Here is a 20,064-nt window from a genome sequence, read left to right on the forward strand (position 1 = left end):
CATTGGGCCATCTAGGCGGGCTCGTGTTGATGCGGGTTTGAAATAAAATTTCTTAACTGTGATAGGCCCACGTAGCGGACAATGGGACGGGTCGAGCCTCGAGCGGGCTCGTGTCGGGATGGCCCGCGCGCTGGCCCGGCCCATGCCCACCTCTAAGGAGAGCGGTGGGCCTACTAGAATTTGACTCGATTAAAATATAATTTAGGTCTTGTTCTTTTGGACTTGTTTTCACTTGAGTTGAGTTCTGTTAATTTTAGTTAGGTTAATGCAAGTTCAGTTACATAAGTGTTATATACAACAACAACAACAACAACAACAACAAAAAAAAGGGTCAAATACAGCATCTAAATTATGCCTAACTAGAGTTGATCCTGGGCCGGATCTGGCCAAAATTTTGTATCCAAGACCCGTTATTTCGGGTCATTAAGAACGGCTTTTCGAACCAAAAAATAATTATTTTGTTTGCACAAAGCCAAAAAAAAAAAAAAAAGTCGAAGTGAACCCGATCGTGAGCCAAAAAAATTTGCCCAAACCCGCCCAAAATTCCAGCTGGACTTTCTAGATCAACTTTATGCCTAACTTAATCATGGTATGGTTAATTTTACTTTCACTTTTGAGAACGTATTGTGTCGGACTCGTCCGACCATAATCTTGGTCGGACGACTTTCAGGTGGTTTCAATTTTTTTTCAGGTAGTCTTTATTTTTTTTCAGGTAGTCTTCATTTTTTTTCAGGTAGTCTTCATTTTTTTTCAGGTAGTCTTCATTTTGTTTTCAGTTAGTCTTCTTTGTTTTTCAGTTGGTTTTTGTGCTTTACTTGGGTTTCAGTTGGTCTTTATTCTTTTTCAGGTAGTCTTCATTTTTCTTCAAGTAGTCTTCATTTTGTTTCAGTTAGTCCGACTGAAAGAAAACAAAGTCCAACTGAAAGAAAACAAAGTCCAACTCAAAGAATACAAAGTCCAACTGAAACAAAACGAAGTCCAACTGAAACAAAAGAAAGTCCAACTGAAACAAAACAAAGTCCAACTGAAACAAAACAAAGTCCAACTGAAAGAAAACAAAGTCCAACTGAAAGAAAAAAAGAACTAACTGAAGAATTAAAAAAACCAACTGAAAGATAAAAACAACTAACTAAAAAAAAAAATACTAACCGAAAGAAAAAAAGTACATTCCTCCACTCTTCTACACGTATAGATATTGAAGAAAAAACTACTACACGTATAGATCGAAAGAACCTCGTATTGATGTTGAAGAAAAAAACACTGAAATCCTGGATATTTTCCATTTGCTAATACTTGTAAATTGATATTTTCCCCTCTTAAGCGTTTCACTTGCAAATATTATGGGTTGACTGTTGAGATGTAGATAGGCGATAGGAATTTAATTTCTTCTTACCAACTGTAATCCTGGATAATGATAATGTATCGAATATGTATAAAGTTTTTGAAACGTTTGAGATTATGATGAAGCGTCATCGTGCTCGTCCTTTTTCTTTCTATGGGAACGCAGACAATAGCAAGAGCAAATCTCAGTTCTCAATATGGGTGCGTAAATGGTATTTGTGAGATGCGACGGAGTTAGTGGTGGTTGAGTGAGGAGGGAGGGGTAAAGGGAAAGAAGGGCGACAATTGTCTGCGTTCTTTTACTAAGGCCATTTGAGTATTGGGCTCAGCCCGTCTGACAATAAGTATTGGTCAGACGGTCTGACCCAATACTTTCACTTTTTTTTATATTAAAAAAATAGAAAAAAAAAAAAGCAACTTAGCAACGCAACACACATGTTTAGCTCCTTCACATATTGTTTACCTTTGAACTTTGCTAAAGTGTATGTATTAAGTTAGCACACATGTTTAGCTCCTTCACATATAAAACAAACAAGCAAGAAATATAAAAGTGTTAATGTATGTCTATGGAAGTTCGTAGAAGATGTAGGGAAGCATTAGCAAATATACATTTTGATAAATATTTCTCAAGTCCTATTTCACATAATAATATAATCACATTCATGTAGCATATTGTTCCTTCCATATAAATTATAGCACTTCCTTGATGATCGCCAAACAATTCATGCCTAAAAGAAAGAATACTCTTCTTAATAAAATCAAAATCTTAATTCTCATAACAAATGAGAGCCAAGCAAGAACTTATGCCTTGATTAATATAATTAACGACGAGAATATTTATAGTACACCTGGGTGTACCATGCTCATGGTACACCCAAGACTATTTTCTCCAAATGAGCAAAATGAACGAACGAGCAAATGAGCAAAATGAACAAATGAGCAAATGAGCAAACATTTCTACTCATTTAAGAAATGAGCACACACTTTTATTACAAAATGAGCAAAATGAGTAAATGAGTAAATGAGCAAAATGCCCATATGAGCAAATTTGGTGTCAAATGAGCACCTGAAGTTCTAATTTATTACAAAAATACCCCTAGGTGTACCATGATCATGGTACACCCGGGTGTACCATGAGTGAACTCATTAACGACTTGAACTTAATTCTAACTCATGTTTAACATTTGGATGCACAGGATGCTAAGAAGATATTTTTTAAAGGAATACACTACACAAAGAAAATATATAACTAGTTTGTGCTAGGGGGAGAAATATAACTCACTCATATTCAAAAGAATGAGACTTAATATACAAGAACCTTCATCACTTAATGACTTATGCGTGTTAAGTTGTACTGAATTCAGATATATTCGATCAAACCTCGACTCAATTAATGATTCACACTTAACTGTATTACAATAATGTCTAGCATTACCTCATTTATGCACTTTCACTAGTTTCTTGTCAAGATGGATTTTTCACCATATAACATTATAATACTTTGATTTGTGTGATTAATATAGTCTCTCAACATATTCTCATTTGAATTGGGCCAAAATATAGGCTTGATTAATAGCTAAAGTCCAATCATACATCATACGAAATATTAGCTAGTTTAAAGTTATATGAAGATATATTATTTAATTATATGATTTTAAAGCATATAAATCTAAAACTTAATCAATAAGTCAAATTGACATATATAAGTTAGTACCTTTTATTACAATGATATAAATTTTTTCAATGACAAAAACATTAATATAAAACATTACACGTTTAGGGATTTTCAACCAGATATATCACTTATTGTTCACTTTCTCTACAATTTTTTTCATGGCAAAATCTTCATAAGTATATTCATGTTAAGTTTCAAAAGTTTCATAGTGTTAAAATTTATGAAACTAATCTAAACCAATTGTTATGAAACTAATTAATCTAAACCAATTGAATTATATAAAAACTATTATATAATGAACTAGAACTTATTGAAACCTCGCTTAACTTGATGAAATTATTAAAAGTTTTTAAAAAAAACTTACTAAATCATATTGAATGAAGCAATCTAAACTTATTAGATTTGAGTCTTATTTCTTAAAGAAAACCCCTAAATATAAATTTATCTTTTAACATTCCTTTAGAAAATCTACTACTTCTTAAATAAGAGCACATAAGTTAAATAATAACTAATAATAGTAGCTAAGTAGTTAGCATTTCAACATGTTCACTTGCATCACATAAATTTAATGACCAACAATATATAGGTCCTTTTCCACATCAGAAATATCCAAATTAATCTTTCTAAACATTCTATTTTTACCCTTCCACTAATACTCCCTCTGTTTTTTTTTATCATTCTCACTTTCCTATGCGCACCTTCCAATGCACGTTTTAAAACTTAAATATCTTTCATTATATATTAGTAAAAATTATAACGATTGAATATTAATAAAGTACTAATTGAGACGAATCAAACAAGACCCCACATGACTATGTTTTTTCTTATAAATTGAGAACATTTGAGAAGATTCTTTCTATGCATGAATAGTGTCAAGATTCCAAGTGAGAAAGATAAAAAAAAAACAGAGGGAGTATTCTCTTATATCCAATTTTTTTTTATTCATATGAGCCACAAAGGCAGTACAAATTACAAAAAAGAGAATGAGAATTCGAACCTATAACCTATCGTTTACACACCTCAATTTTAACCACTAGACGAAGACATCATTGGTTCTCTTCTACCCAATATTCTAGTAAAATCCGCACCTTTCATACCCTCACTTTAACAATACAGAGGGTAAAAATGTTAAAAAAAAAACCATCTCTACTCCATGCTCCCTACTCTGATCTCATGATCAAAATAATACATTATCCGTTATGAAATAAATGAAACACTTCTCTCAATAATTTCATAACAGAGAAAGTATTATGCCAACTCCAAAACAAAAAAAAATTCCTACATAAAATTAATGAAGTATATTCTGATAAAATACGCTATTACCCTGATATATATCCGCAAAAATCTGAAGAATGAACAACTTAAGCTCTCATGTATGTACATGTGGCCTAGATTGTGAAATCCAAGCCATCCACCTGGCAATTGCCCCATTATGTCTTTGTCTTTCTCTTTCTCTCTCCTCATTACCACCACCTCCTCCTGTATTTCTTCTGCTAGAAAACCTGCTTAACCCTGTGATTTCCGACACACTTCTCTCATTAATTACATTTCTGCCACTCCCACCATTAATATTAATCCCCTGTACTCTCACCCCATGATTATTTCTCTTACATGATGATGATGAAGATCTACGGCCCTCATTCATCAACATCTCTGACCGTAAATAAAACAAATCATACGGTTGTACATCACTCCATCTCTCTTGTTGTTGGTCAATTACTACTCTTAGTACTCTCTTCTCTTTATTACTATTACTGTTACTGTTACTATTACTATTACTGTTGTTATTACTGCTAGTTTTATATGCACGCGATGCGTCTTTTGTCGGAAGCAGTCCGTCTTTTCTTTGATCGACTGCTATCATTGATCCGTCTAATGACCTTCTCATTGACGTCACGTCTGCGGTTGTTGGTGTTATTATTGTTGTGGCAGACGAGTGTCGACCCGAGACACGATTTGTGGTCTCGGGTACCGACACATCGTCTGCTGCAGGTGTCCTGTCTATTAACAGGACATCCTCCGGTTCGACCCGAAAACGACAAAGTGGACACGTGGAGTGAGCGTCGAGCCACGTATCGACGCACTCCACGTGGAAAGCATGCTTACACTTAGGCAAAAGACGGAGAATCTCCGCCGGTTCAAACCGGTTTAAACAAACCGCGCACTCCAACCCATCTTTCTTCTCCCCACGGAGCGAGCCGAACCGGAAAACTGGAAGCGACTCGATCACAATGGGATCGATCCCTGAATTTTTTCGGTCTGGACCAACAAAATACGACCCGGATGCGTCGTTCGATCCGGGTCGTTGCTTACAATGTTTACTATACATAAGAATGAGGAAAGTAACTGAAAATAAAGTTGTTACAGCTGCAACAACAACAGCTATACTTGGTTTAAACGGTGAAAAATACGGCGGTGGTTGGTTTTCCGGCGATGGTGAGATTTGGCGGGAACTAGTAAAAGATGAAGACAGTAAAAAAATGATGAAGAAAAAAAATGGTGAATGTTTTTTCATGGTGTAAAAGAGAGAATTATATGAGTTTATGGAACTGAGAAATATAATGGATGTTCCATACGATATGATATTAGAGAGAATAGAGAAGTGAGAGAAAGTAGAGATATAAAAAGGAATGCCGTTAATGGAAAATGGGAGGAGGTTGTTAGAGTGGCATTCATTGTATAGGGAATGTTCTTAAATTTTTTTTACATACACTCTTTTATGGTTTGAAAATTAATACTGTAGTAAGTTGGGGAAAAGTATGTAAAAGAGGTAAAAAAAACAAAAATAGAAAGAGGTTGCGTTGCATGTCTTGCATCACTCAATTTTACTTTATATTTTATTTTACTATATAAGTGCATGGAAGAGTACATGTATGAATCATGAAGTAGTTTTGTTTTGGTGTGTTGTTGTGTATATGGGATGTACTTGTAGTTGTATAGTATACAATAAATATGGGTTGTTACTTGTTAGTCACATTGAAAATTGAAATGTTTATACTTCCTCCGTTTTTCATTAGATGTTACACTTTTCAAATCACGGACTCCTAAGTAAATTTTGGAGAGGAGAGAGATAGAGAGAATGAAAAACAAAAGGGTCCCATGTGAACATGTGATAGGAGAGAGATAGAGAGAGTTTATTACCCAAAATAAAAGTGTAACATCTAATTTAAAACTTCCTAAAATAGAAAGTGTAACATCTAAAAAAAATGGAGGAAGTATATGAATCTTTTTTATGGAGGTAATTTATTTGGTACCTGGCATATGTATAATCAGCCAGGTTTTCAGGTCAGATTCCTTGGAGGAAGGATCGGACATCAGAGGGAGAATAGTAAGAAAAACTTCACCCCAAAAAATCCCTAATGACGCCAAACTTTTACCACTAGATCAAGCGTTACTTGATCCCTGTTTCTACATTCTAAGCAGATGAGAACAATTTTTTTTGGCTATAAGCGCATACAAGTATGCCAGGCCAGCGCTACATGTTTTGGTTGTGTTAGTGTGTGATTCAACGGGATAAAAAAAAGGTTTGGGGATAGAAATCATAGAATGAAAATGGGACAATGGTTGGAGTTAGAGATAAAAACAAACAGAAAGTACTGCAAAAGAAAAGGATGGTTGGGGAAAAGGAGAAACGGAACACAAGGACTAGAAAAGAGAGACAATGAAGATGGGAAAAATTAGGGTGGTTGGAGGATGAAATTTGTACACCCTTTAAGTTGTCTACTTAATCTTGTATATATTTTCTCCGATTTTTATTAGTTATAATCAGCGACGGATCTAGAAAACATATTTAGTGGAGTCAAAGTCACAATGATATTGTACATCTACTGGGTGACTGGGTTCAACTTGTTTATACTACTAACAAATCATGAAATATCTCAAATTTTGTTAGAAAAAACCCGAAGAATTTTAAAATCAAGTGGGGGCAATAGACCCCTTTATGACTAAGGTGGCTCCACTCCTGGTTATAATGTTTTGTCTTTCATATTTATCAATGTATAACTTTGATCATAAATATTTGAAATTAAAATTACTAATAGTTGTTGATTTTTTTATGATTTTTGTGTGTACATTGATTTTCACTTTTGCATAATTTATGATTTTCTTACTTACGTTAATGTATAATTTATGTATAACCTGAATTCGACTTTTAGCCAATTGTATTATATAGGATTTTCTCATTGAATAAATGATTGTTAAAAATAATAGTAATATTTAGATTATTTGTACTATATAAGATTTTCATATGATTATTAAATTAAATTATGATGATTAGATTATTGTATTATAGAAGACTATTCTATTATAAAAATAGGCAGAAAAATAATTATGATCAGGTTCAGTGTCAGATGTTCGGATTTTAAGTCGGGTCGGATTTAGAGACGGGTGTTTGGATTTTAAGTAGACCGGATTCAGATTTTTGGATTCAGATCGATGTCGGGAGTCGGATTTAAAATTCGACTTCTTATAGGGTCGAAGTCGGATTATGTATAATCCGGTCCGTCTAAGTCCGACTCGTTGCCATTTCTAGATGAATTCCATGAATTGCATCAAGATACACATGATATACTTGCTAGTTGCTACTACTACTTAAGAGTTAAGACCATTAAATGAGCTAGTAGCTAGCTAGGCAGCCGCCATGCATTTTCTCACTAAGAAATGTCAATATCAAACAGAAAAAGAAACTGTAAGAAACTTAAACATGCATGCACTTATCTGTTGGTTGTTAACTTACCACTATAGGAGAAGAAAGAAAACGAAGGATTTGATTGTGGTTTGATGTGTAGAACATGGATATACAAGGACACAAATGCTATTCAGTATTCATTGGGACCTTATGTAGTTATGTGCATGTTGTTTGTTTGTGATTAATATCTAGTCTATGGTGTTTTTCAAGATTTTTTTTTTTGCAAATACTGTTCTTTTACCCCCTTTATTAATAGGATACACAGAAGATTAGTTTAAGGAAATTAAACAAACATGTAACTCAAAGTTATTGGGCTGAGCTCGAGTTTCCATATATACGTTAATTAATTTGGGTATGAGCTAAATTCAAATTCGTGGAGTTTAATTATTATTTGTACTCATCTTGACTTGTAAAGTCGTAAAAATAGATCTAGTGGTTGTTTGGTTGACATTAGAGGTGATTAAGATTAACATACCCCGATTTTGGGTTGGTTTTTGGCACATTTTTCCGGCCCGCAGCCAATCCGAGTTACGGGAAACCTGTATTTGGAAAAATAGGCCAAATTTCGGCCCTGCCCAAAATATCGAGCTTTGGCGCGGTTTTTTTTAGGTTGAAACAGGCCACTTTTTGGGCCAAAGTTCGGCCCGGTTCATGATCACCTCTAGTTGACATAAGAAAATATATGAAGTAGAATTTCCTGAAATTTGAAAATGAGAAAGTTGTTTGGTTGAAATAGGAAGTAGAATCTCCTGAATTTCTTCACAAAACCCTCTTAAAAGTTATAGTAGTTAGTAATATTAAGTTGATCCTTGCCAAATATAATTTTTTAAATATTAAGGGTGCATATAAAAAAAACAAGATTTTAGTTTCTTCGAAGATAAATTTGATTAACCTTGTTTAATTGTATTTTATTTTTCTTTAATATCTATTGTAGTATCTATTGTAGATGCCGTTTGGCATTTAGTTAATGAAATTTCTCTTTAAAAAAAAAAGATTAATGTAAGTTCAATTAAGTTTAGATAATTTCAATTAGTTCAACTGTTCAAGTAAGTTATAAGCCTTGTTTGGTAAAGAGAAGTTTGGGGAAAAAATAGAGGTTTAAGCTCATATTAGAGGATTTGACTAGTCAACCTTCTAATTTGAGTGTCGGTAAAGAGAAGTTTGAAATAGCTGTCTGAGTCCAAAAAGCTCTTTTGGAAAAGTTAGGAGAACAACCTTTTGACATTATTAGATGTTCAGGAATGAGTTTGTAAATTATATGTATATCCTAAAAATTTTCAAAATTATATTTATAAACAATAAAAAGTACAAAACAGAATATCCTCATTTCCTTATTAGTCATTTTGCATAATAAAAAACAATCAACTATTATCTACTTATCAAACACATTTATACAAACAACAAATACAGTTTGCTAGTCAAACCAGCTAATACGATCAACTGTCATCTACTATAATCAGGTAAGAACTATCAACTATTCACTAATTGCCGAACCAATATAATTTCGAATACCTTATAAAAATAACTTACAATATGTTCATTAAAATTTAGATCAATTGAGATAAGTTTAGGAGAATTTCGAACCCACCATAAATGCTAGGAAACATGAAACAACTAAGTCGAATTGAACCGATTACAATTGAACTGATTACAATTGAATTGAACTGAATCAAATTATAACTAATAGAAATGATATTGAAACTAAACTTAACTGATTGCAACTAAACTAAACTGAAAATAAGTTGGCGAGAACCTACGACAGAGGGACTACAATAGGAAAGGGTGAAAAAACAACTGGTGAAGCATTATATTGGTTAGCAACAAAATCAAAGAGATTCAAGAATGCTGAGTAACCCACTAACTAGCATATCAACATTTCCCAAAATCAAAGCAACCAATTTTCAGCAATTTAATTATGATAAATTCAATTACATCCTCCCTAATTATCATTATCCCCTGAAAATTAGAAAATTCAGTTGTTGTTGTACCAAATTCAGTTCCTTTTCCAGGTTAGTTAATTTAATCAAGGTTCTTCTTTTCTTTTCTTTTCTTTTCTCTCATCTTTATTGTCAATTATTGTACCCTTATGAAACTAAATTACCCAGTTGTTGAATTATATAATTGTAATCATCCAACATATATCTAATTACCCACTAATTTATGTTTGATGATTTGTATATAACTTTAGTTTATCTTAATACAAGCAAAGTTTTGTTCTTTTTCATATAGTAGTATATGTTATTTTTGTAGATAATACTCTATTATTTTGTGTGGAATTTGTAGATGATTGTTAGTCATCCAACATATTTCCGATTACCCACTAATATATGTTTGATGATTTGTATGTAACTTTAGTTTATCTTTAATACTATAAGCTAAGTTTGGTTCTTTTTCATATAGTAGTATATGTTTATTTGTAGATAGTATATTATTTTGTATGGAATTTGTAGATGATGGAACAAAGGAAGGAAACAAATTTTAGTGTAGATGTTTGGTGGGTCTCAAATTCTGGATTTAGGGGATTTTGTTTTTCAAGTTGATATATGACAAGTTGATAACAGTGAACAGATATGGGGTTTTAGGTTTTATTAACAAAAAGAAAGACTAATGTTGAAGTTTATTATTCTGCCCTAAAGTTTTTGGAAAGTGTCATTTAGCCGTCGAATGAGCATTAAAGAACCTCCTTTTTGTGAAGAATGGAATCAATGATACTTTGTGGAGCTTGGGTTGGAAAGATAATCTTTTACATGGAGGAGTTTATACAAGATGCCAAACACTCTAAGGTGATGAGATGAAATTTGGATTTTTGTTGTGATTTAATCTAAATCATTAATTGAAACAAGTGAAGTTCGGAATGTGAGTTGGTTTAATATAGTGTTACCTGATTCGCGGTACAAATAGGAGTATGGGGACGTAATTCGCTACTTAATGTTGTTAAATTATCCCAAGAAAGTACCATTTACATGTCCCAAGCAAATCCCTATTGGGCGGGGGGGGGGGGGGGGGTGTTGTCGAATTGGGTAACACTGGGTTAAATGATCAAGCTTTGAGCTTTTCTCAAGTCTACTGCTAGAACTGGGGTGAGCTGATCAAAGCTCTGAGGAGATCGACTATAAACGAGTCCTGTTATCACAAACCCGGCACTAATCTTGGCGTCTAAGAAGTGGTGCGAAAAGCCCAAATAAAACATTGGCTTGGACAACACGAAAGATATTGGAATAATTTCCATGCTAGGACTCTTGTCATATCTCATATAAAAAAAACATGTCTGAAAGATATACAAAGTGAGATACACAATCAACTAGAATATTCTAAATTGTTTTTACAGATTTTTGCATATTCCATCATTGTGTAAGTGGAAAAATTAGAAGTTTTATGAGGCCCTGAAAAGATTGCCATATGATAGCTGAACATTGTGCTTTATTAGAAGCAAGAACTTGATGTGATACTGATAAGAGATTTCTATTCATCTTCAGGAGGTTTCTGGACTGGACATCTGTCCATGGCAACTTGCCGAGATTGGCTTCATGGATCATCTCCTTATACTTGGTTTTCCTTTGTCCGGATGCAAATGCCGAAGATCATTCATCATTTCAAATTAAGTATGCTTGTGAAGATGTTAAAAGTTATTATGCTAGCATCAACGATCTGAAAGGTAAAGCGTTAAGTAGAAAATTGAACTCCGTCATAGCTGGACATCACTCCTTATCATACAAAGAGGTGCTTATGAGATTCTGTGCGCTTATATATACTTTACTTTTGCACTATTTTCATCTCTCTTTGACCATATTTTCTAACTAATATTACTAAACAAGTGTTATCATGTAAAATATTATTGGAATGGCGTCAATATATAATTTTAAAATATCTATTAAGATATTGATGGTCAAAGTTGTGCATTTGCAAGCATGAAAGTCAAATTGTTGTAGTTTTCGAGAACATAGGAATGTTGAGTTCTGTGAAACTGAAATGGGTCTACCTTAAAACAGGTGTGGGATGCTCTTAAGATTCTTGATGCTGCTGATTTGGATGAACCAGAGGCGTCATCTGGGATGTATGTCCACCTATCAATAACTCTGCTGGATGTTATGCTGTTGAAATATACACCTATAAATGAATATATTGCTGAATTCTATTGTACAGAGTTGAAATCTACTCGGGCAGAATTGTTCCCAAGGGTCTAGCTGGAAAACCTGAAGGCTGGAACAGTGAGAGACTTTCCTTGTATTTTCGGTGTTTATTATCCTTATTTCGAAGCTCAATGTGCATGATTATGATACATAAGAGAATATTTTAAGTATAAGATTTCATCTCATGAAGGCTGGAACAATGCTTGCTTTACACAACCAATTTTTCTTCCTTGGTGATTTAATGCAAATGTCCCATGCTATGCAATTGCATGTACTTTCAGTGACTATCCAATCCTCTTTCAGGAGAACATCTTTGGCCTCGTTCTTATGGAATTACGCGTGGTCCATTTCTAACAGATTTGCATAACATTCGTCCAGCAGATGTAAATGGTAATCAGTTCTAATTTCACTCTAACTTGATCCTAATGAGAAAAAATCTCTTTCAAAAAGGATTTTAGCTTATTATGTGACTCATGGTTTTGAAATTCTTTTGCAGTGAATTCATCTAGGGGGAACAAGTATTTTGGTGAGTGCCGAGTTGGGTCAACACACTGTATGAAGCCTGCGAATAAGGAAGCTGCTTCTGACACAGAAACAGATACGAAGATATGGGCACCACCTTACCAGGTATGTGCCTGTGTTCTTTAGGGGTTTTGGGGGGTTGCTGCTCCTGTATTGGTCACAGTTAGTAGTCTCAGCTACAGTCCCTCCACTCTAGAACCTCCTTGGATGCTTTTACAAGAGCCCTCTAGAACTCATTCTAGAAGTTTCGGACGTCCGAGGCTTTGATTCCCATGTTCAAGGGTATTTCACATCCATAGCAATCCCATCAGAATTCAGAGCCATCATTATTCGTTATGTGTCTGTCGATTCAGTGTCTTCTGGTAGAACTTAGCTTTGAAATAAGTCTCTCTATAGAGAAATTGCTGCTTGGAGGCAGCACTTGAGCATGCCAATGGAAATCATTATGGCTCATCGCTTAGTGATTTCCGGGGTGTCGGAGAGGACCCATAACATAGTATTCCTGATTTAGTTACAGTAGATATTGTCATCTATGATTTCAAACAATGGGGGGAAAAAGGAAAGCCTCATGAAAACATAGTTCAAACCATCAAGATTTTCTGAGAATGTCCTCTCTTGATGGTTTCATTTCTTGAGTGGTGTCTTTTGAAAAACTTGTTCCAGGTTATGTTATTGAGCTCATGCTTTCCAGTGTTGAAACTTAAAAGTACTATATGAATGATAATAATAAACTAGGTGCATTATTGTTCATCTCAATGTCTCCAGGTCAGAGGAGATGTTGCAAGAGCAGTGATGTACATGGCTGTTCGTTATGGGTTTCACCAATCTGCTGAAGGTCCTGTTCTTCGCCTATCAGATTCTCCAAGCATGGGTAGGTCGGAAGTTGAATTCTAAAGTATATGATGAGTCTTATATTTCTTTATAATGGTTGTGGAAAGACTGTGAGAATGAGATTGCCTAAAGATGGAATTAGCAGAATTTGTAAGACATCCTTCAACATGAAGCATAAAATTTTCAGCACGTCAATTTTTATTTTGTGCAACTCCGGAGAACTAGGCTGTCAATGACCTTCTTAGAAGTAGACATTCTGCCTTGCAGGACATGCTTCCTGGAGTTCAAGTAAGCTTATTATTGTTTAGGAGTACAAGTCTGAGTTTAGCTTTGATAATACAACATATATCAAATATTGTGCCTTATAATTTCGGAAAAATTGAAGTGAATAGTTTCAACTATGACCCCTCAACTGCGGACGTGTCTTTCCAAGTCGCATGCCTTACGACTTCTTAAATTCGTATAACAAGGTGTATTGATAGGCCAAAAGGGGAGAGAAGCATTTATTTTTTAAAACAGGCCAGAGTTTTTTTGTAGAGGAGGGGGCATAATTAGGATTATAGGTATCAATTTTCGTATAATCATAATTCGCCGGAACTTTATGTGTATCAACCATCATAATCTATCAACTTGATCTAGTATTCTTGTGGTCACATGTGGTTATTTACATCTGAGTTTAAACTTTTATCATTTTGTATGGTCTACGTTTTTTTCAGTGAAGAAGGAGATGGGATTACTCACTACTTTGTTGGAATGGAATGAGTTAGACCCTCCATCTCAGGAGGAAAAGTTGAGAAATGAAAGAGTATGTAGGCTTTTCCAGCACAATAGAAACCCATTTGTAGATCATCCAGAGTATGCCAATCTGATATGGAAACATGCCGTTTCAAGTCACCGGAGATCTTCTTACATTTCGAAGCCGGCGACAACCATTCAACGATGACGACTCTGCATAAATTAGGTATGTAACAGAGTCACTTAGACAAGGATAGTCCAAATGTCCAATATGTATGCCAACTTTTGTATAGGTTCTAACTTCTACATGTGTTCTTCCTATGTTCTTACTAGAAGCTCATTGAGATCTCAAGGGCTTATTTATTTCATAGCCATTACTTAAATCAAGTGATGGGGAGAGGATGGAAATCACAGAGCTTTTATAAAAGGTCTTTTTGTTAAATCGTGGCGCATCCTTAATCATGAGGAGGTGTTACTCCGCCACCTTCACTTACCTCAAAAACCGGGTGTCTTGTCGTGTCCAACTCGACGCTTCACTTGGGTACAAAATAGTCGAGCCGGACACTTGGACACCTATATCCGAGTAGACACTCAATCCGTGTCTGAGCAACATAGATACCCACTACGCTACGAAGTTTCAAAAAATTCTTGAGAAAATCTCCTTGTGCTTCAGTGATACAGGGTTTATCTATCAACAAAGGTAACATCAGAATTTCAGAAAATTAATCATGAGAGCTCCCCAATCTCCATTTTTATGCTCTTACAACATCTTGTGTAATTCATTCATGAAAATGTTGCAGACTTGTAAGACATGACCATATATTCATAGTGTTTGTTTAGGAGGTGGCGTTCAGGATCAAATCTCGTCTATATCATGTTTCCTTGCGACTAACTATTGTAAGTTACTAGTCCTTTACCCTTGGAAAAAGCCTTTGGCCCACATATGTGAATTGTGATGGTCTCGCATCCTCATTAAGGCTTTGGCCCAACAATGTCTAAAAAAAGTAGCGATCACTGCTCAACCAACATTGCCACAAATTATCATCGTGCAATGGCCCCAATTTATTAGGTAAAGTATTTACATTTCCTCTAATAAATTGCAAAAAGTAATCTATAGAGTAATAGTGAATCATTTTGACTTGGACATAATTGGAATTACAATACGTCTTGGGTGAATCGAGTTTAAATTGAATATATTAGAAAGAAAATTAACTATGTCATATAAAAATTAACTATATCAAAAAATTGTCTATGTCATATAAAAACTAACTAGATAACTGTTGGTCTTGTAAGAGATCGTTTACTATTAATTTAAAATTAAGTACGGTTCAAGTCTAATATTAAGAAGAGAAAATAATAAGTCAAAGCTACTTATATCGATTGATGCGTGATTTTATCATATATCATATGCTTATTGCAATCCTCATGTATGCATATATCATTAGATTCATTACGACATTGCCCATAATAACTCATAGAAGTAATACTCTCTCATTTTCATAATATAAGACACACACGATATTCGAGGTCGAACTGTGATAGTTCATTACATTCAATTCATGTTGATAAAAACTATAAGTACATGGTATTAATATACACCATCCGTTTCAAAATATAAGACATTCACAATCTATGAAAATTTGCTTTGACCATAAATACCTCATATAATATGATAAATAAACGTTATAAAAATTATACCGTTGGATTCGTCTTGAAAAATACTATAATAACATTATTTTTTAAAAAATTTCTATCAACATAACTAAAGAGTAATTAACGGTCAAAGTTCAACCTCAAATATCGTGCGTGCCTTATATTTTGAAATAGAGGGAGTAGTTTTTTCAAGATGAATCGTAATGACATAATTTTTATATTTTTTCAATTATAGTAAGAGATATATATATATATATATATATATATAAATATATATATATAATATATATATATATAATATATATATATATATATATATATATATATAGTCAAAATATATTCTCATAAGGTGTGCATACCTTCTATTTCCTCTGTTTTTTAGTTGATCCGTTATTATTTGGTACACATATCAAAAACTACAAAATAAAATTGATATTATGAAAATATATATTGAAACGAATCTAATAAAATTCCATATGACTATATTTTTCCTTAAGTACAAATTAAAAAAATACTCAAAATTATACTTATGAATAGTATCAAAAGTTCGGACTTTGAATCATTTAAAAAAACGGAGGAAGTATATTTTTTTGGAGGGTGTAATAAAGGTTTTCAACTCAAGGCCAAAAGAATGAATACCTTCCAATATTTCACGTTGATACATTTTTTAGGGTTTCAACTCTAAAACAAACACTCACTCAAACTCAAACACAAACCCTCCATTTTCTCCATTTTCTCTCTCCTAAAACCTTCATCCATGGATTCCGAAGAACCATCACAAGAATCCCTAGGTACGTCACTAATCAAAGGTTTAGCTTCCTGCAACTCTTCATCTCGATCTAAATCCCTAAAAACCCTTCTCAATTGGCTTTCTTCTCAAACCCTAATTTCCGACGACGATTTCAAAAAGCTATGGAAAGCCCTCTTTTACTGCATGTGGCACTGCGACAAGATTGAAAATCAAACTAATCTCATCAATCGTCTTTCCTCTCTCCTCCCTAATCTCCCATTTCCACTTTCTCTCTCCTATTTTTCGCACTTTCTTCTCACCATGCGAAGAGAATGGCCTGGGATTGATCACTTAAGGTTAGATAAATTCTATCTTTTGATTCGTTATTTTGTTAGGAATTTGTTTGTTTTGTTGAAGAATATGAATTGGGATTTATCTGTTTTGAGGGAATTTGTTGCGGTTTTGGAGAAAAGGGCTTTTTTCTTTGTTGATGATGATGGAAAAGGGGATAATGGGTTGGGTAATGGTGTTACTTATCATATTGTATCGGTTTTTTTCGATGAGATTAAGGTGTTTTTGCCGTTGAATTTGGAGGTGTTGAATTTGTTGTTTAGGCCCTTTTTGGGGGTTTTGAGTGTGAGTGATAATAAGGTTTTTGTGGGGAAAGTTAAGAGTCATGTGTTTGATTGTTTGATTAAGAATGGGAAGGGTTTGTTGAGTGCTAAGAAGTTAGGCGAATGCGGCGAGGTTGATGGTAAGGATGAGAGGGTGTTGTTTGGAACTATTGCATTAGTAATGGGATTCGGAACGAGGCTTTATGAGTTAGGTTCGTCTCCTGATTGTGTTCAGGGGAATAGGAAGGTTTTATTTGGTTTGAATGATGAGTTTTTGAAATTGGAGAAGGAGATGGCTTCTTTGGGAATCGATGTTTCGCTCCCTGAGGTTGATGATGAGGTGCCGGAGTTGGTTCCTATTAATGGCGAAGTTCGCGGGAATGAGAATTCGAGGAAAATGAATGGGGTTGTGGAAGTTGAACCTTCTAAGAAGAAAAGTAAGGAATCTAAAAAAGCTTCCAAAGAGAAGAAGAAAAAGAAGAATGGGGTTACTAGCTCTGGTGGAGCAAGTGGGAATGGTTCTAATAACGATATTGAAATGGTTAGCATAAGTGACAGTTTGAATACGAAAGTTGAAGATGAAGTGGATGCACTAGAACTGAATGAGGTATCGATTTCAAATCTTCAAAAGCAGTTTGAGAAGATTGCTGCTGAGTCCGGACTAGATGGTGATGGTGTGAGTGCACTTGAGTCTCCAACAACAGTTCAAGTCAATGGCAAGGCAGGTAAGAAGCGTAAGAGATCAAAGGCCGTGGCTAATGGTGACCAAGATGATGTTGAAAAAGAAGAAGTTGTGCCTAATGCAGATGATAAGAGTTCAAAGAAAGTTAGATTTGCCATGAAGAATAATATTGTCTGGAAACCTCATAGTCCTTTACCTCCACAAAGCGTGAGGATACCTCCATCTTCGACACCTAGAGGTAGTGCCCTTAAGAAGGGTGTGTCTCCTGGACCCATTAGGGATACAACTCTAGATGTTAAGAGGGCTAAGAAGAAGAAACAGAGTCCTCTTAAGAAAGCTCGAAAGGTGAAGAGCATATCTCCTTCGGTCAAACGCACCAAAAAGAAGAAGGTTAAGCAAATGTCGGCCTAGTTTCTGCTTCATCTTGCTGGATCATGGTTGCAGCAGTTGAAGCTCTCTTGTGTTTGTTGGTGTGGAATTCATGAGGTGACTGTCTTAACTTGTGGATTTTTGTCTTGTTATCAACAAGATAGTAGAATGTTCAGTAAGCAGTGAGTGATGCTTATATAGTTGAATTTTCTATGGTTAACATGATATCTATGATTGCTTGTTGGTCATATCAAAGATAGAAAATTGAATTCATTCTTTACCCATGATTTTAAGAAACTTTTTATGTCACGAACTAATCAGCTTTGATCGGATTCATACCAAGTTTCAGGTGAATTTAGCATAATTTTATTTCATTTCATGTGACTTATGAGAATGTTCGACTTTGTATTCTGAAAATCCTTCTTAGATTCATCTTCAAGTTTGTTACATTGTAAATTTTTGTTTTTCTTTGAGTTTGCAACAAATATTCTTGGTCTTCCCCGAAATTTGGGTAGTAAATTTTCTCACAAATTGCTCTTCATTGCAATAGCTATTCCTTCATGAAAGGGTAAACATGCAATTGAAATATTTACACTTTTGGCGACGTTTTGGTCGTTTTTCTAACCTGTGAAAGAAAAATTTGCAATGGTCTGAACATTTCATACAGTTTTAAAAAGAACGGTAATATTTTTAACACAATGATGTGTTTTCCTATCATGACCTCTTGGACTTGTAATCTCTGTTCAAGAGACTTGCTTATCATGGTTTGCATCACTGTGTGGTTCGCCTCGAGACTTCCTCATTTGCTGATATTGAGGGGTATGAACCCTAGATCTCTTGTGTTGAAGAAATTTAATTGTCGTGGATGTGAAGAAGAATTTGTCTGGCATTCGATCCCCTCGTTCTTTTGAAACATACAATATCTTGCTATGAAACAATTTCCCAAATTTTTATGTGCATTGTTGTCTTATGAAGTTGTTTACATTTCCTGTCTTATGAATCATGATGTGTCTATTAATTTTGCATTTTGCACAAACAATGTAAAGTGGTTGTTTGCTTGAACATAGGGTCTGATAGGGATACGTTTCCTTCACCTAAACTTATCCAACGTGAACTTATAAGACTCGATCACGTGTAATTTTACCTTATGTTTACACCTGATTGAATCTCATCAGCCTTGAAGCGTCTTTAAATTTGTTTGGTTGATTATGGATGTGGTACGCCTTCAAGTATTAATTTTGTCAACCAAACCACTTCACAAGTTGTAACTTCCTATAAATTTGTTGCCAAACTTGATAACCATTTATTTCCTTTAGCATTGTTTCTATCCATGGTGCTAAAAAATTAGTAGCTAAATTAAGTTTCATGCTTGATTACTTTTTTGGGTAATTTCATAGAGAGAGTATGATTTGGTTTGCCATTCGTATGAACATAGGTTAAACTATTTTTGTGGAAAATGTTTGAGCTCAACAGAATGATAAATCTACCTTGTTATTTCTATAACTAGCAATATCATAGTTAAGAAATCTTAATCCTTCATATTTGTTTCTGACTTTCTTTGCAGTGAAGTTTTCAATTATTTAGTATCTGTTGAGAATGTGACGTATACTTCGTGGTGAATAATGGCATTCTGTAAACTGTAGCAATGCTTATGTTGCCTTCTCTTTTTTTAATTCAACAAATAATAATTGAATACTGTGAATTCAGTTTGATAACAACGGTCGTCTTTCGCCACCACTACCTTCAAAGATGGTTGTGCTGGCCATGGTGGCCGCTGGTTTACATGTTAATATGTTGCCGGTAGTGGCGGCCACTTGCTTACATATTAACATGTTGCCGGTAGTGGTGGCCGCTGGTTTACATATTAACATGTTGCCTATGTTGTCTTCTATTATGTTGCCATATCAGTTGTGAGTTGTGACATGACATGATATGTTCTTATGTATTGAGCTTTATCTTTCTTCCCTATTGAAATAAGAATCTCAAGTTACTAATCCCTTGGTCTCAATATAACATGACCTAATAGGGAGGCTTATGCCTTGTTATATACTACGTCCGTATTTTTTTTAGTTGCATCATGTGCTTTTTGACACTA

The 20,064-nt window shown here is 34.4% G+C and overlaps 3 protein-coding genes across 5 annotated transcripts; 2 read left to right on the top strand and 1 right to left on the bottom strand.

The window, feature by feature from the left end:
- Positions 1-3,720: 3,720 nt before the first annotated feature.
- LOC104902379 (RING-H2 finger protein ATL43) lies at positions 3,721-5,723 on the bottom strand. The gene has a single exon (XM_010690138.4). It carries the CDS (start codon positions 5,529-5,531, stop codon positions 4,386-4,388), a length of 1,146 nt encoding a protein of 381 aa, XP_010688440.2. The 5' UTR covers positions 5,532-5,723; the 3' UTR covers positions 3,721-4,385.
- Positions 5,724-9,493: 3,770 nt separating this feature from the next.
- On the top strand, positions 9,494-14,760 carry LOC104902380 (uncharacterized). Of its 3 annotated transcripts, none has more exons than XM_010690140.4 (9): positions 9,494-9,712; positions 11,180-11,423; positions 11,693-11,757; positions 11,847-11,911; positions 12,137-12,223; positions 12,330-12,460; positions 13,121-13,226; positions 13,903-14,147; positions 14,258-14,760. In XM_010690140.4, exons 1-8 carry the CDS (start codon positions 9,546-9,548, stop codon positions 14,127-14,129), a joined length of 1,092 nt encoding a protein of 363 aa, XP_010688442.2. In that variant the 5' UTR covers positions 9,494-9,545; the 3' UTR covers positions 14,130-14,147; positions 14,258-14,760. The 3 variants fall into 3 exon arrangements, with proteins under 3 accessions (XP_010688442.2, XP_010688441.2, XP_048490872.1); XM_010690139.4 differs by having other exon boundaries at positions 9,495-9,712; positions 14,255-14,760; XM_048634915.2 differs by lacking the exon at positions 9,494-9,712 and adding an exon at positions 10,163-10,486 and having other exon boundaries at positions 14,255-14,760.
- Positions 14,761-16,185: 1,425 nt separating this feature from the next.
- LOC104902381 (uncharacterized) lies at positions 16,186-18,401 on the top strand. Its single transcript, XM_048634642.2, has one exon. The coding sequence runs from the start codon at positions 16,332-16,334 to the stop codon at positions 18,009-18,011; it is 1,680 nt and encodes a 559-aa protein (XP_048490599.1). The 5' UTR covers positions 16,186-16,331; the 3' UTR covers positions 18,012-18,401.
- Positions 18,402-20,064: the final 1,663 nt, after the last annotated feature.

Source organism: Beta vulgaris, chromosome 8 (assembly GCF_026745355.1).
Source record: "Beta vulgaris subsp. vulgaris cultivar EL10 chromosome 8, EL10.2, whole genome shotgun sequence".
Classification (NCBI taxonomy): Eukaryota; Viridiplantae; Streptophyta; class Magnoliopsida; order Caryophyllales; family Amaranthaceae; genus Beta; species Beta vulgaris.